Source organism: Dendropsophus ebraccatus, chromosome 2 (genome assembly GCF_027789765.1).
Source record: "Dendropsophus ebraccatus isolate aDenEbr1 chromosome 2, aDenEbr1.pat, whole genome shotgun sequence".
NCBI lineage: Eukaryota > Metazoa > Chordata > Amphibia > Anura > Hylidae > Dendropsophus > Dendropsophus ebraccatus.
Genome location: NC_091455.1, coordinates 173,074,834 through 173,090,146, shown reverse-complemented (window position 1 = coordinate 173,090,146; position 15,313 = coordinate 173,074,834). Strand labels below are relative to the sequence as shown.

Below are 15,313 nucleotides of genomic sequence, written 5' to 3'. Positions count from 1 at the left end.
CGGCAAAAAAAGTGGAAAATTTATTCACATCCCAAAAAAGAACACAGCGACGTTTCTGACCATAACAGTGGGCTTTTCTGAAGCTCTAGTAACACACGTGCCCCGTAGGGGTATATATATCACACAACAAAGAAATCAGTGAAAACAGATGCAGTGAATTAGTGACGTAATTCAGGTAAAAGACTCAACATAGTCATGTGATAAGGGGATAAACCCAGGTTTAGATACATACCTCCCAACCGTCCCGGATCCAGCGGGACAGTCCCGGTTTTGGGGTGTGTCCCGCAACAGCCCCCATGTGTCCCGCTGTCCCAGACCCCAGCGTTCGCACCGGCAGCTGCAGGTGCCGGGTGCAGACTGTGGCCCTTACACTAATGAGCGCTCACAGCGACACCTACTGGCCCCGCGTACGCCGCTCCCGACGCTGAGGAGGCCAGGGAGGTGATGCACAGGCTTCTGGTGCAGGCTTCCTCTTCCAGCCCCGCGGCGCCCGCACTCCTCTCCTGCCTGGCACAGATGATGTGAGAAGAGTGCAGGCGCCATGGAGCTGGAAAAGGAAGCCCATAGTTTTCAACAGGTATGACCCGGTAAGCCCCACTCCCACCGCGTCAAGCCCCGCCCCCCCCTGCGCCCACCTCGGGGCTAACTAACCAGCAGAGTACACAGGGCCAGAGGAGGAGAGATGCCATGGACAACAGGAAATATGGTAAGTATAATGGGTCAGTCTCTTACCATATTTCTAGTTGTCCATGGCGTCTCTCCTCCTCTGGCCCTGTGTACTCTGCTGGTTAGTTAGCCCCGCGGTGGGTGGCGGGGGCGGGGCTTACCGGGTCATACTTTTTGCAACTATGGAAGCCTGCACCAGAAGCTCCACGAGATTGAGTACTAAGGGGCATACTAAGAAGGTACTAAGGGGCATACTAAGGGGGTACTAAGGGGCATACTAGCATACTAAGGGGTATACTAAGGGGGTACTAAGAAGGTACTAAGAGGCATACTAAAAGGCATACTAAAGGGCATACTAAGGGGGTACTAAGGGGCATACTGAGGGGGTACTAAGGGGCATACTAAAGGGATACTAAGAGGCATACAACATAGGGGATTGCTACATACCATGTGGGGGCTAAAAATGAGGGGTTATATTATGTGGGGGCTATACTATGTGCTTTTTGGGGGCTCCTGCACAGGAATGGGTCCTATACTATATAGGGGCTGCTACGGGGGAGGGCTATACTCTATGGGGACTGCTGCACAGGGGGAGGGGAAAGATGGCAAGAAACACAAAATTGAAGCAGAGAAGACGTCCCCTGTGAGTCACTGAATACCGTCAATACAATTACCTATAAGGTCTGCAGGTGTACAGCCTCATCTACCGCTATATGGTGACTGCTGAGGGAGAGTACTGCTCTGTGTATAGTGGATGTTATGTAGTAATGGTATAAGGGGGTATAAGTTACTATGTGGTGAAGATCTGGTGATATTATTTGTTTCTTATGTAATGGTAACAGGTGATGCGGTTATGAGGGGCGTGTCTGTGGGGGGGCGTGGCACATTGCCGTGACTGTCCCTCTTTCCTCTGCTCAAAAATTTGGAGGTATGTAGATACAATATAAACAAACAATGGAGAGGAATCATACAGGAATGAACATCCTAGTGTGCAATGCTGGCGGCGGCGGAACGCAAACCTGCTTGGAACGCAACTATGTGCGTGTATGTTTGGTCTGCGCATGCATGCCCCAGATGGCAAACGCGAGAAGAAAACTCGTCCAAGGGAACACCCATCAGTTATGTTTCTATGAATAGGGATCTAACACCTAGTGGCAGGACATGGCATTGAATAGAATTGTATGGAAGGTATAGCAGACTTACTGTTAAGTAACTGAAACATTGTGAATAAAGAAAACAGAGGATCTAGTTAATTCTGCGAGTCTGGCCCTCCCATTAGCACGGACCGGGAACTAGGAACATACGTCCCATAAACATTCCCAAGTAGGAATCACCCGAGTCCCACGCCGATGCCGCATTAAAACCGCATGGCATGTGTACAAGGGCAAAACCCGCTGGTGTCCATGGGGGCCTAAGTACTCACTGCTGATGTTAATGGATGTTATAATCCCACTGTAGGCAAGAATGGCTAAATTAAGTGGCCATAAATAAGGAAAATAAATAAATGAGAAAAATAATAATAATCATCATCATCATGAACCTAAATGACTTGGTATAGATCACTATTCATAGCATGTTTACAAATAAAGACGAGTCCAAAGAGAAAGACTATAGGATGTTCGCCGTATGCTCCTCGGCCGAAGACGATCACCTATTAGATACTTGTCATGTAGCTGATAATTTATTATCTTGGGATATGCCCTTCATTTTTAATTTTGTATTATTACAGGTTGAGTGATGATCTTTTAACCCATTCATATTCTAAGTAATTATCCAGAAGTTATATAGACTGCGGAATCCGGTTTTGCAAGTAAATATTACAGGAATTGTTTTACATTTTTAAGGGATGTAAAGAAACAACAAAAAAAACCCTCTTTGTTAAAAGCCTGGGCACTCCATCATAAAATAGGTATGCACTTGTAAAAAGAGAGTCCTGGAAAACATTTTATTGTGGGGAAAGGATGGCAATGCCTTCACACTTTTATGCCAAGTAAGTAACTGTGTGGAAGTCACGGTCCAAAGTAACAAGAATGCCTAGTACCCTTCAAAAGCTCAGCGGGGAGTTCCTTTCTGCTCCGACTGAAAAGGAACATTGCTGTCTACCACCAACACACTGAATGAGAGAGAGAGGGATCTTTACTCACTAATTAGGTCTGTTGGAATACATCCACCATGTCCCAGACTTACGGGGCAGATGGCCCCAATAAGCAGGTGGAGACCAGCAATAAAAATCCTGGGACCTATTTTTGTGATGAGTTACGTCATCAACCTAAAAACCTCATAAAAAACAAAGACAGGTGTCCGTTCTTAACAAATACTCACTTGTCAGGTGAACCGAGTAGTTATGGAATATTTTCCATCTATCCTATATAATAGGTAGTCATTCTGCTGTTATGGGACTTTGCTGGTTGACTCTGGGTAAGTGGGCCGTAAGTATAAAAATATCCTAAAGCAAATAGTTTCCTCAAGAAAAGTAAGAGTAACTTACTGAAAAGAAATCTTAAAATTCAAACCTTTACAATGTTTTTTAATGAAAAAAAATTATTGGTAGATTTAGAAATTGGCAGGGAGGCATCTACTACACCTGTCCACGCCTGGAAAGATTGCAACTCCTTTCCATTGGCCCACAATCACTTGAGACCCTCAACCATGAGAAAAAACAAGCCAGGAAAAAGGGGGGGCTGGGCACTTCTTTGTGAACCTCAAACCTCCAGACTTAGGGTAGCTTCACACGTACCGAATTACAGCTGGTTTTCTGCTGCGGATCCGCAGCAGACTTGACTAAATGAATGAACAAAGCATCAAATCTGCTGTGGATCCGCAGCAGATCTTACAGTGCGGATTTAATGCTGTGTTCATTCATTTAGTCAAATCTGCTGTGGATCCGCAGCAGAAAATCAGCTGCAATGCGGTACCTGTGAAACTACCCTTAGGGTGCGTTCATACGTACAGGATCTACAGCAGATTTGATGGTGCAGATTTGAAGTTGCAGATTCAATGCAAAGCAACTCTGGGCCATCAAATCTTCTGCAGATCTGCTGCAGATTCAAATCTGCGCTATCAAATCTGCTGCAGATCCTGTACGTGTGAGCGCACCCTTAAAGTAAATCAGATGACTTCAGAAAAAACTGATCAGAACTCATGGGAAATAAAACTGATCTCCATTAGGGTTCGTTCACACCTACAGGATCCGCAGCGGAATTTCATGCTGCGAGTTTGCAGCGAAATCAGCTGCGGATCCTGTATTGTGAAGCTCAATGGGTCCCATACATGCAGCGGATCCGCTGCCTGCATGGGAGCTGGCCCCTTTAACCCCTGCGCCGCCGTCGGCCGCCCGCAGCTTACAGCCCCGGCCCCCTTAAACACCCGCATGCCCGATCGCCACCCCGGCCCCCCGCACGCCCCATCATTTGTGTGGACATTAAAAAGTATTGCTATCAGCAGCTAATACCGATACATTTTACTGTCGCACAAAACTTGCAACCAGCCAACGAGCAGAAATTTTCTCACTCCTCGGCTGCACACCTACACGTTAACAAGGGCCGACTATCGGCCGAAGGAGCGTTTCTAGCAACACACCTTGACGATATTTGACCAATGTAAAAGGGCCTTAAGCCAGGAGTCCTGGGTAGCCTGTAGGCTCCTCCATCCTGCCATTCCTCTTGGACATTAACAGTTACAAGACAGCTTTCTGAATGGCAAGACTGAAGTTATGGAAAACAGAAAAGTGAGTAGTTAAAGAGAACTTTTTAACAGTTTGACATTAGATGAAGGACACAGATTGTACGGAGCTCATCCCATTAACCATGTACACACATTACATAAAAGAATGAAATAAATGAATATACCTGTGCACCAGAGTCCTGAAATTCTTTGCAGGCTTCTGGAAAGACATCATATGCAATAACTGGGTAACCTTGTTTCAAAAGATTCTTTGCCATTGGATTACCCATGTTTCCAAGCCCAACGAATCCGACAGAAGTCTTTGATGCCATGGACCTGTATACTGACAGAAAAACATTACTTTGTAAAACACAATTATTTCTATCACTAGAACACAAAATAGTAACAAAGGAGGAAGGCTGCCAGGGCTGTGTTCTGATATTCTGTGCCAGGTCAGATGATGGTGAACAGCAGCCTGTATTCTGCCTTTTTTTTGCAGATAATACAGCTAAAGGAATCAAGGAATAGAGAAATCACAAACTTTTGTTCCACTCTTCAACTATATGGAAGTTAATTCCTAGATAGGAGCAGGAACTAGTTGACAAGAGACTCAATAATATTCAGGGCTGGTGACTGGATGGTGAGGAGAGATGTATATTCAGTGTAATGGACTTTACCTTCAAGGACAACTATCGGACTTAAAGGGGTTATCCAGCGAAAATCTTTTCCTTTCAAGTCAACTGATTACAGAAAGTTATATAGATTTGTAATTTACTTGTATACTGTATGTCCTGCAGGAAACGTTGTTTTGTTTTGTTTTTTTCAATCTGACACAGTGCTCTCTGCTGCCACCTCTGTCCATGAGCAGCAGCAAATCCGCATAGAATACATCTCCTGCTCTGGACAGTTCCTGACATGGACAGAGGTGGCAGCAGAGAGCACTGTGTCAGACTGAAAAGAAAACACTTCCTGCAGGACATATAGCAGCTGATAAGTATGAGACTTGAAATTTTTAAATAGATGTAAATTACAAATCTATATAACTTTCTGAAACCAGTTGATTTGAAAGAAAAATATTTTTGCTGGATAACCCCTTTAAAGAGTCACTGTCGTTAAAAGTTTTTTTGCAGAAATGAATAGTTCAGGAGATTTTAAGAAGCTTTGTAATTGAGTTTATTAAACAAATCTGCCATTATCTGCATGTAAAAAGCCTTTTCCCAGGTCCCCCCCTCCTCTTTCTGCTGTCCACTGCTCAGAATCGGGAAATCTCGACTGTTTTTTCATCAGTCGGATCCTGTCGGGTCTATGAAGGGGGGGGGGGGGGGGGAGGGGGAAGGAGCAAGATTAGTGGGTAGCTGAGAGCTGAGAACAAAGGATTGCTCAGCAGGGGAGCTATTCAGAGCCCTAACTAGAGGTCAGAGAGGTCAGTGGTGACTGCAGAGGAGAGAGCCCCGATGTGAATGTAAATTAACTCTTTGTTGTCCTGTTTTGCTGCCTCTACTTTTTCTCTCCATAGGAAAACCATAAAGACAGGGGGGAGAGCTTCAAACTGCTTTTTCATGATAAAAATTCATTTTTCGGCTAATAAACCCAATTACAAAGTTTCTTAAAATTGCCTGTACTATTGATTTCTGCAAAAAAAATTGTAACGACAGTGACACTTTAAGAAGTACCATTATATTACAACTAGAGATAAGCGAACCTTGAGCATGCTCAAGTCCATCCAAACCCGATCGTTCGGCATTTGATTATCGGTGGCTGCTGAAGTTGGATAAAATTCTAAGGTTGTCTGAAAACATGGATACAGCCAATGACTATATCCATCTTTTCCACATAGCCTTAAAGCTTTATCCAACTTCAGCAGCCCCCGCTAATCAGATGCCGAACGATCGGGTTCGGATGGACTTGAGCATGCTCAAGGTTCGCTTATCTCTAATTGCGAGCAGTAGGCTGATTGTAAATTATTTCCACTGAATCACGCTAAATCCACATTCAAAACTGCAGCCAGAAATCCAAGGATTTGCCTCAGAATTCTGCTTCAGACTTTTTCAATGGAATGAATTGTTTCATCTCGGGGCTTGGTATACTTTTTAAAGCAAACTGTAGCCTAAGGGCCCTATTACACGGAGCAATAATTGGTTGAATCGTGACTGGCTCAGCACCCTGTCAGTCAGCTCAGACAGGCCACTTTGATGCAGAGTGCAGGACGACACCGGGAACGTGGACAGGTAATGTAAACTGTTTGGGCAAAGACTGCACGGACATCGCTAACGATGTCCGTGCAGCCCTTGGCCATGTAATAGGCCCAGTAAATGAGCGCCGATCTAACAGTATTGATCTGGCCGCTGTTGGCGCGTTTAATAGGACCCAAAAAGTGGATCTGGATTCAATAATACAAAACACTGGATTAAAACATATCAATTTTTTTTAGGATATGCAAAAATGTGATTGACCACGTCTTTGTGTATGTTAAAACTAACCAGTTAAAAATGGATCTGTTAGACTGCAAAAACGTAAATGCAGTGTGAACCTACCCTTACCCAGAGCAACCAGAGTTTAGTGTTCCTTTCACTAGATCAATGGTAAAATGAAAGCTGAGCTGCCATTAGAAAATCAGACAATTTCTGAAATAGAAAGCAGGAGTTCCAGAGTGATACGGGGAAGAGGAAGTTGTTAGCTTGGTATGGAGTATTTAAAGAGTCACTGTTGTGTTTTTATTTTTTTGTTTGTTTTTTGCAGAAATCAATAGTCCAGACGATTTTAAGAAACTTTGTAATTGGGTTTATTAGCCAAATATGCCATTATCTGCATTTAAAAAGCCTTTTTCCAGGTCACCCCCCCCCCTCCTCTTTTCCATCCACTGCAAAAAAATCAGGAAATTGTGACTTGTTGCATCAGACGTGCCCCTGTCTATAGAGAAGGGAGGGGGGGAGGAGGGAGTTAGCCAACAGCAGAAAGCAGATAACAGAGGATTACAGGCACAGAGCTGGGTGACAGCTGTTATCAGAGCTCAGAGAGGTCAGTGGTGACTGTCAGAGGAGATAAAGGGTGATGTATTTGTAGATTAACTCTTTGTTGTCCTGTTTTGGTCTTTTATTTAGCTCTTTCCATAAAAGAACAATGAAGACAGGGGGGAGAGCTTCAAACTGCTTTTTCATGATAAAAATTAATTTTCCAGCTAATAAACCCAATTACAAAGTTTCTTAAAATCGCCTGGACTATTGATTTCTGCAAAAAAAATAAAAAAAATTCATGACAGTGACACTTTAAGTACATTTTATTATACATCTTTTACATTTCTCTTTGCATTCAGGGGTGATAGAAAAGGTGTCCAGGTAATGATCTGGACCATGAAAATCTCAGTATCACTGAACCGCAACAGTGGCACAGCAGACAATGATGGACATTGGCCGCGTCAAACTTTCCAGTAAAACCTTTTATTTAGCCCAGACTATACTCCCAGTTTTTGCAGAATAAATGTAACTGGTCAAAATGAAGGACCCATGTGGCTTTTTAGGGGTCTGTATTCCCACAAACACACATATATAGAGCAACTGTTGTAATAAATCACATCTCACACATCAAACAGCAGCCCGGCACAAGGAAGAGAGAAGAATGCGGAACTGTAAAATGGAAATGTCTTCAGGGCTTCACGTACTGCACAGCACAAAGGTGAGGAAAAACACACAAAAACTAACATATATGCTCCTCGCAGGACCAAGAATACATGAAACACTAACCAAAGTATAGGAATGTACAACATGAGCAAATGAGATAATGCTTACCCGGCTTCATTCTCTGTATACTTACAGCACATAAGGAAAGGATAGATTCTGGTATGAAAGGGTTCTCTTACATGCAGAGATCTTTGGCTTTCCGAGGCCACAAATGGGCACAGATCAGGACCATTGCAGTTCCATTACAAGACAGGATTAATTGCACGACCAGGCTACACAAACAATCTCTGTATCATTCATGTGGCCATTAAAGGAGAAGTTCAGCCATTTTTAAAACCTGTAAGCCTGCCAGGCTCCGGGTTCTGAGGCCAGTCCCGCCGTTCACTGCCGGTAGGGGGAGAGGCAAGTTTGTATGGTGATTCCCCCCTGCTGGCTGCTGAATTTTAAAAATGGCCGGACTTTTCCTTTAACATTCATTGTTATTAGCTGCACATGCCCTGTTTAGAGGCGCTACGGCAATAAAGATAAATTTTAGCACCAGGCAAAAGATCCAGTCAGCGTTTTCATTGACTGATCTCTGGCACTTTTACACGGGCCGATTATCAGCCAAATGAGCGCTCTTTGCCAATAATCAGCCTGTGTAAAGGTGTCATTCGAGATGGGGTAAGTAACCCGAGGCTCTAGCAGGGGGTCGGGTGGCCTTCACCGCGGCACGGGGGGTGACAGGTTCCATTTAAGAATGACTGTAAAAAGAAAAGACAACAAACAGGCATGGGATTCACACTGAAAACAAGGAAGCTGCAGGGTAATCTCATCCTCCACAACTTTCCTTCCAGCCTTATAACTGGCTACAGACAGTCTATACCCACATCAACCATAAAGGACTGTAAGGTTCCTTTTACACTGGCCAATTATATTGGCAATGAGCTTTTATAGGAATGCTCATTCAGCCGTGTAAAAGTGACAGCAATCAGCCAATTACTTCTATTAAAAAATCTCCAGTCTTCCAGTACTTATCAGCTGATGTATGTCCTGCAGGAAGTGGTGTATTCTTTCCAGTCTGACAGTTCTTTCTGCTGCCACCTCTGTCCATGTCAGGAACTGTCCAGTTGGGTAGCAAATCCCCATACAAAATCTCTTCTGCTTTCCAGACTAGAAAGAATATCACATTGTGTTTTTAATTATGTTTGGGGATTCTAGTCTGTTTGTCAATTTTTGATACCAATCATCAACGTCCCTTTTAAGCTGTGCGGCACGCTGCCGGTCAGCTGACAGGGAGGCCCCGCTCCCTGCCACCGGAAGCCCACTCAGCCCGAGATCTCTGGGTGGTGGCTCGCAAAGAACACTGTATCTGCGTCCTCTTCTGGACACAGATTCAGAAAGAAAGCTCAGTGTGCGTCGGCCGGGACTTACGGCATAGGGAGTGCGTGTTAGAGACGCTCCCTGTACCGGAAGTACCGGCCCTGGCGCACACTAATGCCCCTATTACACGAGACGTTTGGAGGAGCAAACGAGCGCTATTAGCGCTCGTTTGCTCCACGTTCCCCGCTCGCTGCCGCCGCTATTCAACGCGGCGTCAGCGAGCGGGTGAGTGCGGCGGGGAGCTGCTGGGGGGGCTGCCCGGGGGATCGCTGATCGTCCAGGCAGCCCATAGGATACAGCAGCGCCTGCTGCCGATGCTCCTATTCAACGGAGCGACGGCAGCAGATCGCTGCTATATCAGTCGCTTGTTTTTCAACATGTTGAAAAACAAGCGACTGCAACGATCAGCCGACATGAACGATGTCGGCTGATCGTTGCACTCTATTCCACGGGACGAATATCGTTCGTAGCGGCCGATATCGGACGAATACGAACGATATTGCTCCTCTAAACAACCCGTGGAATAGGGCCTTAAGCTTCCTGATGTGTGCGCCGCCAGAGAAACTCTCAGGTAGCAGAGCAGCAGCCGGGGGAGGAGAGCAGCGACGGGGGAAAGATTTGTTAGGTGAGTTGTTTTTTTTTCTTTTCATCTGCACTGGGGACCATCTATAAGGGTGATAACGGATGCGATCTATAAGGGGGACAACACAAGGGGGGCATCTATAAGTGGAACAACACAGGGGACAACACATGGGTCATCTATAAGGGGGACAACATAAGGGGACATCTATAAGGGAAAATACACAGGGGTCCATCTATAAGAGGGACAAAACAGGAGCCATCTATGAGAGGGAATATACAGAGGGGGCATCTATAAGGAGGCAGAGGGGGCATAAACTATAAAAGGGGCACATAGGGTCAGCCTACCCACTAAATGAGGGCACAAAGGGGTCAATACAGATGTGCAGTTTGAGATGAGGATGGTGCCAGAGTGAGGAGCCCAATATGTTTCTCTGGCAGATTCTATGGATTTGTGGCTCAGAGAAGTTCTCATAATGGCCCAGGGCAGATGGAGAAGAAGATGAAAAGGGAAGAACCCTGTGAGTCCCCTGTGAGTGATTTGATATAACTGCACTGTAATGTATATGGTGTATAGAGCCTGTGGTTATTGTGTCAAGTGTTTGATTTGCCCAACTTTGCCTGACCATTGCTCAGCTCTCTTGCCATTCCACTCAGCTGTGGCTGAAGCTTAGAGGGAAAATTGCCAATCATGAGTGTTAAATAAAGATATTATTATTTGTATTATACAATTGGTGTGCTCCTTTTCTAGTTTGGCATACTTCTTTTTGCTCTTTAGGTTTTGAAATTACAAATCTCTGTCATCAGTTGATATGAAATAAAAAAGATTTTTCCTGAACTTCCCTTTTAACATTACCATTATAAACTGTCTATTTTTTTTCAGCAAATATGGACCAAGTCCCACTTTCCGGTGTCCATGCAGCTCTAGAAAGCTTCAGAGGTATACATAGGTGAATGAGAGGGCACGCATATACTTTGTCCCTTCCATGTTTTTATGACCTTGGAATATATTCCTGATCACACTTGTCCTATAACATTCTGTCAGCAAGGTCTCATAGTCACCTGTCACACAACAGATCCTTTAGAGTACCATAATAATAATGCTTTTATTTCTATAGCACCAACTGATTCCACAGCACTGTACATAGCTTGCTAATTTTGGTCCCTGTCACCCTTAGGGCTCACAACACGGAGAGAACATACAGGACCCCGGTGCTGCAAGGCTACAGGGCCAAGCACTGAGCCACAGTGGTGCATCAAGACCGGGTGATCGCTAGATCGTTCGGCAGCCCATAGCAGATAACAGCAGTCTGCTGCCGCCGCTTCTATTACACGGGGCAACAGCAGCATATCACTGCTATCGTGATTGTTAATTTTTCAACGTGTTGAAAGACAACGATCAGCCAACATTGTGCATGTCGGCTGATCTCCGTCTTCTATTACACAAATCGATTATTGGCCGTAACAGTCAATATCAGCCGATAATCGCTTTGTTCAAAGTGAATGTACCATCAGGCCCGGGCTGAAGCACTGGAGGCGGGCCGACCCACCCTGGTCAGTCATGGGAAGTGAGAAACTTTATTACCTGCCGCACTACGTACATTGTGTACGCATTGATCTGTACATGCGGTTTTTACTATCAGGGAAAAACAAAAAGACAAATATATATACGTTTTTCAGAACACGTAAGATCTGTAAGAACACGCGCTTGATTGCACATATGCGTACAGTACATGGGGGAATTATGTTTTATGGGTATAACAGGTGAAGCAAACGACCAGAGGAGGTAACCGTGATGTCAAACTATTACAGAAGGAGACAGACTTGATTTTGAGAATGGAAGCGCTTGGCCCATTAGGTCTGAATGACCGTTTAGGGATTCACAGTACCTGCAGGTGACGATCTTAAGCTTATTCTTCTTATTTTTGCAAAATGTTCGTGTCCTATGGGATATTGCACTGTGCATAGATGTTCAGCGTCTATTCATCTACTGTTTAGTGGATATTTTGGAAATTAAAAGTCTTTTTAATTATGTTAATTTGTTGTGTGTTCGTATATATAAAAAGATGTCATGACGTCTAGGGCTGTGACGTGCGAAACAGCTGTTGCCTATTGCTCATCTGCTAACTTCATGTGTTACCTGATGATGGAATAAAAAAATTTATACTTTGCTACAATCGGTGAGTGCCTCCGCTATTCCTTACTGAGAGAAACTTTTTTTTTTTATTTGAAATAAAAAATAAAAAGTGTCACATTCCAAGACCCAGACCTTTTTTGATTTCTTGAAGGACGAGCAGGGGCCTATTCATACAAAAACACTTGTCGTTTCTATCGGTATTATTTTCAGGTACATATAACTTTTTGAGTGCTCTCTTTTCTATTTTTATAGGAGGTGAATTATTTTTTAAACTGGCAGGATCAGAGGTTTCTACAGTCCCGACAGTACGGATGTCCAGGTGTTATCCTGAGAGCCAAGCTACCGCAATCCCTGCAGTAGAGGCCCACGTCAGGTTAATAGGCTGCTGCCATAAGGCGGCAATAGACTAGCCCAAAGCCCTAAGGGTCCAGAAGGATTATCTGACAGATTATCTGCCAAAAAATTTGAAGCCAAAGCCAGAAACAGACTATAGAGATTAGGTCATAAAAGACTGAGATTTTCCCGCTTTTCAAATCCATTCCTGGCTTTGGCTTTAAATCTTTGTCAGATAATCTTTCTGTGCAAATGGACCCTTAGTGACGGCCATAAAAACCAAGTATGGGTGGTCACTAATGGGTTAAGACGACTCTCCTCATCTTGTCCCTGTATACACAGCAAAGCTGACAAGGGACCTACAGAGAACAGGTTCGGTGGGTAGAATCCTATAAGGTGGTTTACAGGAAGCCTGGCACCATGATATGTTATGATAGGCAAAACATTATTATGGGACAATACATTTCAGTGTCAGAATGATCCCCCCATGAGGTCCTTATTACAACCTAATGAAGAAACCAAGCTGGCCTGAAACGCGTCATACTTAAATCACTGGCATTGTGCAGACCTAAAAGTCCTTGTGCGAACAGGGGATGTACAGCTGACCATGTTGTAAGTAAAGGGGCACACAGGCTATCCAGCAACCTGGTCACATAATCAAAGAGCTGTTTGAATAGGTTATTAAAGGGGTTATCCAGCGCTACAAAAACATGGCCACTTTCCCCCTACTGTTGTCTCCAGATTGGGTGGGGTTTTGAAACTCAGTTCCATTGAAGTAAATGGAGCTTAATTGCAAACCGCGCCTGAACTGGAGACAACAGTAGGGGGAAAAGTGGCCATGTTTTTGTAGCGCTGGATAACCCCTTTAAACAAGTAACACTCTACTAGTATGGCACTCATATCGGGCATGAGTCATGTCATAACAAGAAGCACAGGTGTGAATAGAGACATACAGACACCTTTCCCCAGATATGATACATACAGCAGGTAGGATATCCCAGCATGGTGCGTTGGCGTGCAGATACCAACACGAGAACACACAGGTGTGACATGTGAGGATATTGTTACGGATGACTATGGCTGGCACTGGAACAACCTTCATCCAACAGTGGGTGCAATGTGGGCACTGATAGTACACAGTATATTGTATACAGTAAAGTGCCAGGTGCAGAATTGGCAGAACTGGGCTCATTCATCATTGGGAGATGTATAGTATTATAGAAGGAACACAATGGCAGACATAGCTGAATAACAAGGGTTAATGAAGGGACATGAGATAGTCAGATCTGGATAGGAAACAGTACTGAGCTGCTGAGAGGTGTCCGTGCACCCTGCTGCCTGGCCACAGGGAGAGGTGACAGGTGTGCAGGGCAGCAGGGGGCACAGGGACTCACACATCCCCATTATTTATGGTGCTGCACACAAAGCCCTGCCCGGCTGAGGCTTACCCACTGCAAGGCGCGCATGCCTGCTGATAGAGCTGTGCAGGGCACTGCCAGACCTCCATAACAGAGCTGCCATGCTTCTTCCTCCCAGCTGACCTCCACTTCTAGGATCCTGGAGAAGACGTCCGCGGTGACGTCAGAGGATCATTTGACTGACACCTACTAAAGCCAATCCCTGGCAAAGTTCAATCTGCACGTCCAATTAAGGGAAGGGGGAATACCACGCCCACGTCGCTCCTCCGGCTGTTGCGTGGATGCGGCTCTGCCCTACGATGCGCTGTGCGGGATTGGCTGAGGCCAGAGGAGTAGGGGCGGGGCCTGGAGGGAGGTGGCCGGCGATGTACATATTATACTCTATACATTGTTCCCCCTACCGGCTGCGGCTGCTACTGGATGACAGCGCCCAGCTGTGCACGATGATGAGGGTTGTAGTTCTGCAATTATTAGAGACAGGCTGGGGAACACTGTACTATAGTGGTGCTGCAGGGTGACTGGTGTGTGTGACCTCCATCTCTACTCACATACATGTATGGGGAGAAAGATTCAGTGCAGCTTTTATATTATTCTTGTTTCATCTATGCTTAGGAGTCCAGTGGGCGGTGCTAATCAGTGATTGACAATTACGTTTATACAAAATGAGCTGTCAATCATTGTCAATTTTGGTTTAAGAGCTCACAGTTTTTCAAAATTGTGATTTGGTTTAAGAGCATTGCTTTGGTTTAAGAGCTCCCTGTACTGGGTGGGAGTTGGGAGGGGCATGGTCTGCATAGCGGGGTCTACAGCACTGTACTCTGACCCAGGAAGTCTCCCTCACCTTCCAAATCATAGTAGATCCACTTCAGGCTGGGGCTTACATCAGGGGACAGGACAGTGGAGGTAATCTCTCCATAGCTGTAACCCCTTTCTCCCCGGACAGAGAGTGCTGCTATACTGTGCCCACATCTGCCCTGCTCATTCCTTCATGCTCCCTGCAGTCTCTGTCAGCCCTTGTGTTTCCCATCCTCTCCATTACTGTACAGTAACTTATAATATTACATCACATATTCTGCTGTTTCTGAATGTTTGTTTCATCTGTTTTACATGTTATTCAGAATAATAAATCATTATTTTGGGATGTGGAACCAATTGTCTGCATTTCTATGATTTCTTATGGGAAAATTTGCTTTGGTTTAAGAGTGGATTTGGATTACAAGGACAGTCCCGGAACGAATTATGCTCGTAGACCAAGGCACCACTGTATATATATATATATATATATATATATATATATATATATATATATTTTTATTTTTTTTTATTTTTTTTTATTTTTTTTTATCATGCTAAGTAGAGATGAGCCAGGTGTGCCTCATTTACTTTCATAGGTAGCAGAAGCATGGGCGTTTGAATCCTGCTTTGTATAGAAGGTGGAGATGACCTGAAGACTGCCTAGAGAACATGGATACAGCCTA

At 44.7% G+C, this 15,313-nt stretch overlaps 1 protein-coding gene across 1 annotated transcript in view; it reads right to left on the bottom strand.

Annotated features, from left to right (window-relative positions):
* The window catches only part of HIBADH (3-hydroxyisobutyrate dehydrogenase), a 108,572-nt gene extending 94,568 nt beyond the window's left edge, over nt 1–14,004 (bottom strand). Inside the window, exons 1-2 of the mRNA XM_069960438.1 lie at nt 13,866–14,004; nt 4,515–4,672 (exon numbers count right to left, since the gene is read on the bottom strand). Coding sequence (XP_069816539.1) covers nt 4,515–4,672; nt 13,866–13,938 — 231 coding nt within the window. The 5' untranslated portion in view covers nt 13,939–14,004. The remainder of the gene's footprint in view (nt 1–4,514; nt 4,673–13,865) is intronic.
* Between the last annotated feature and the right edge of the window lie 1,309 nt (nt 14,005–15,313).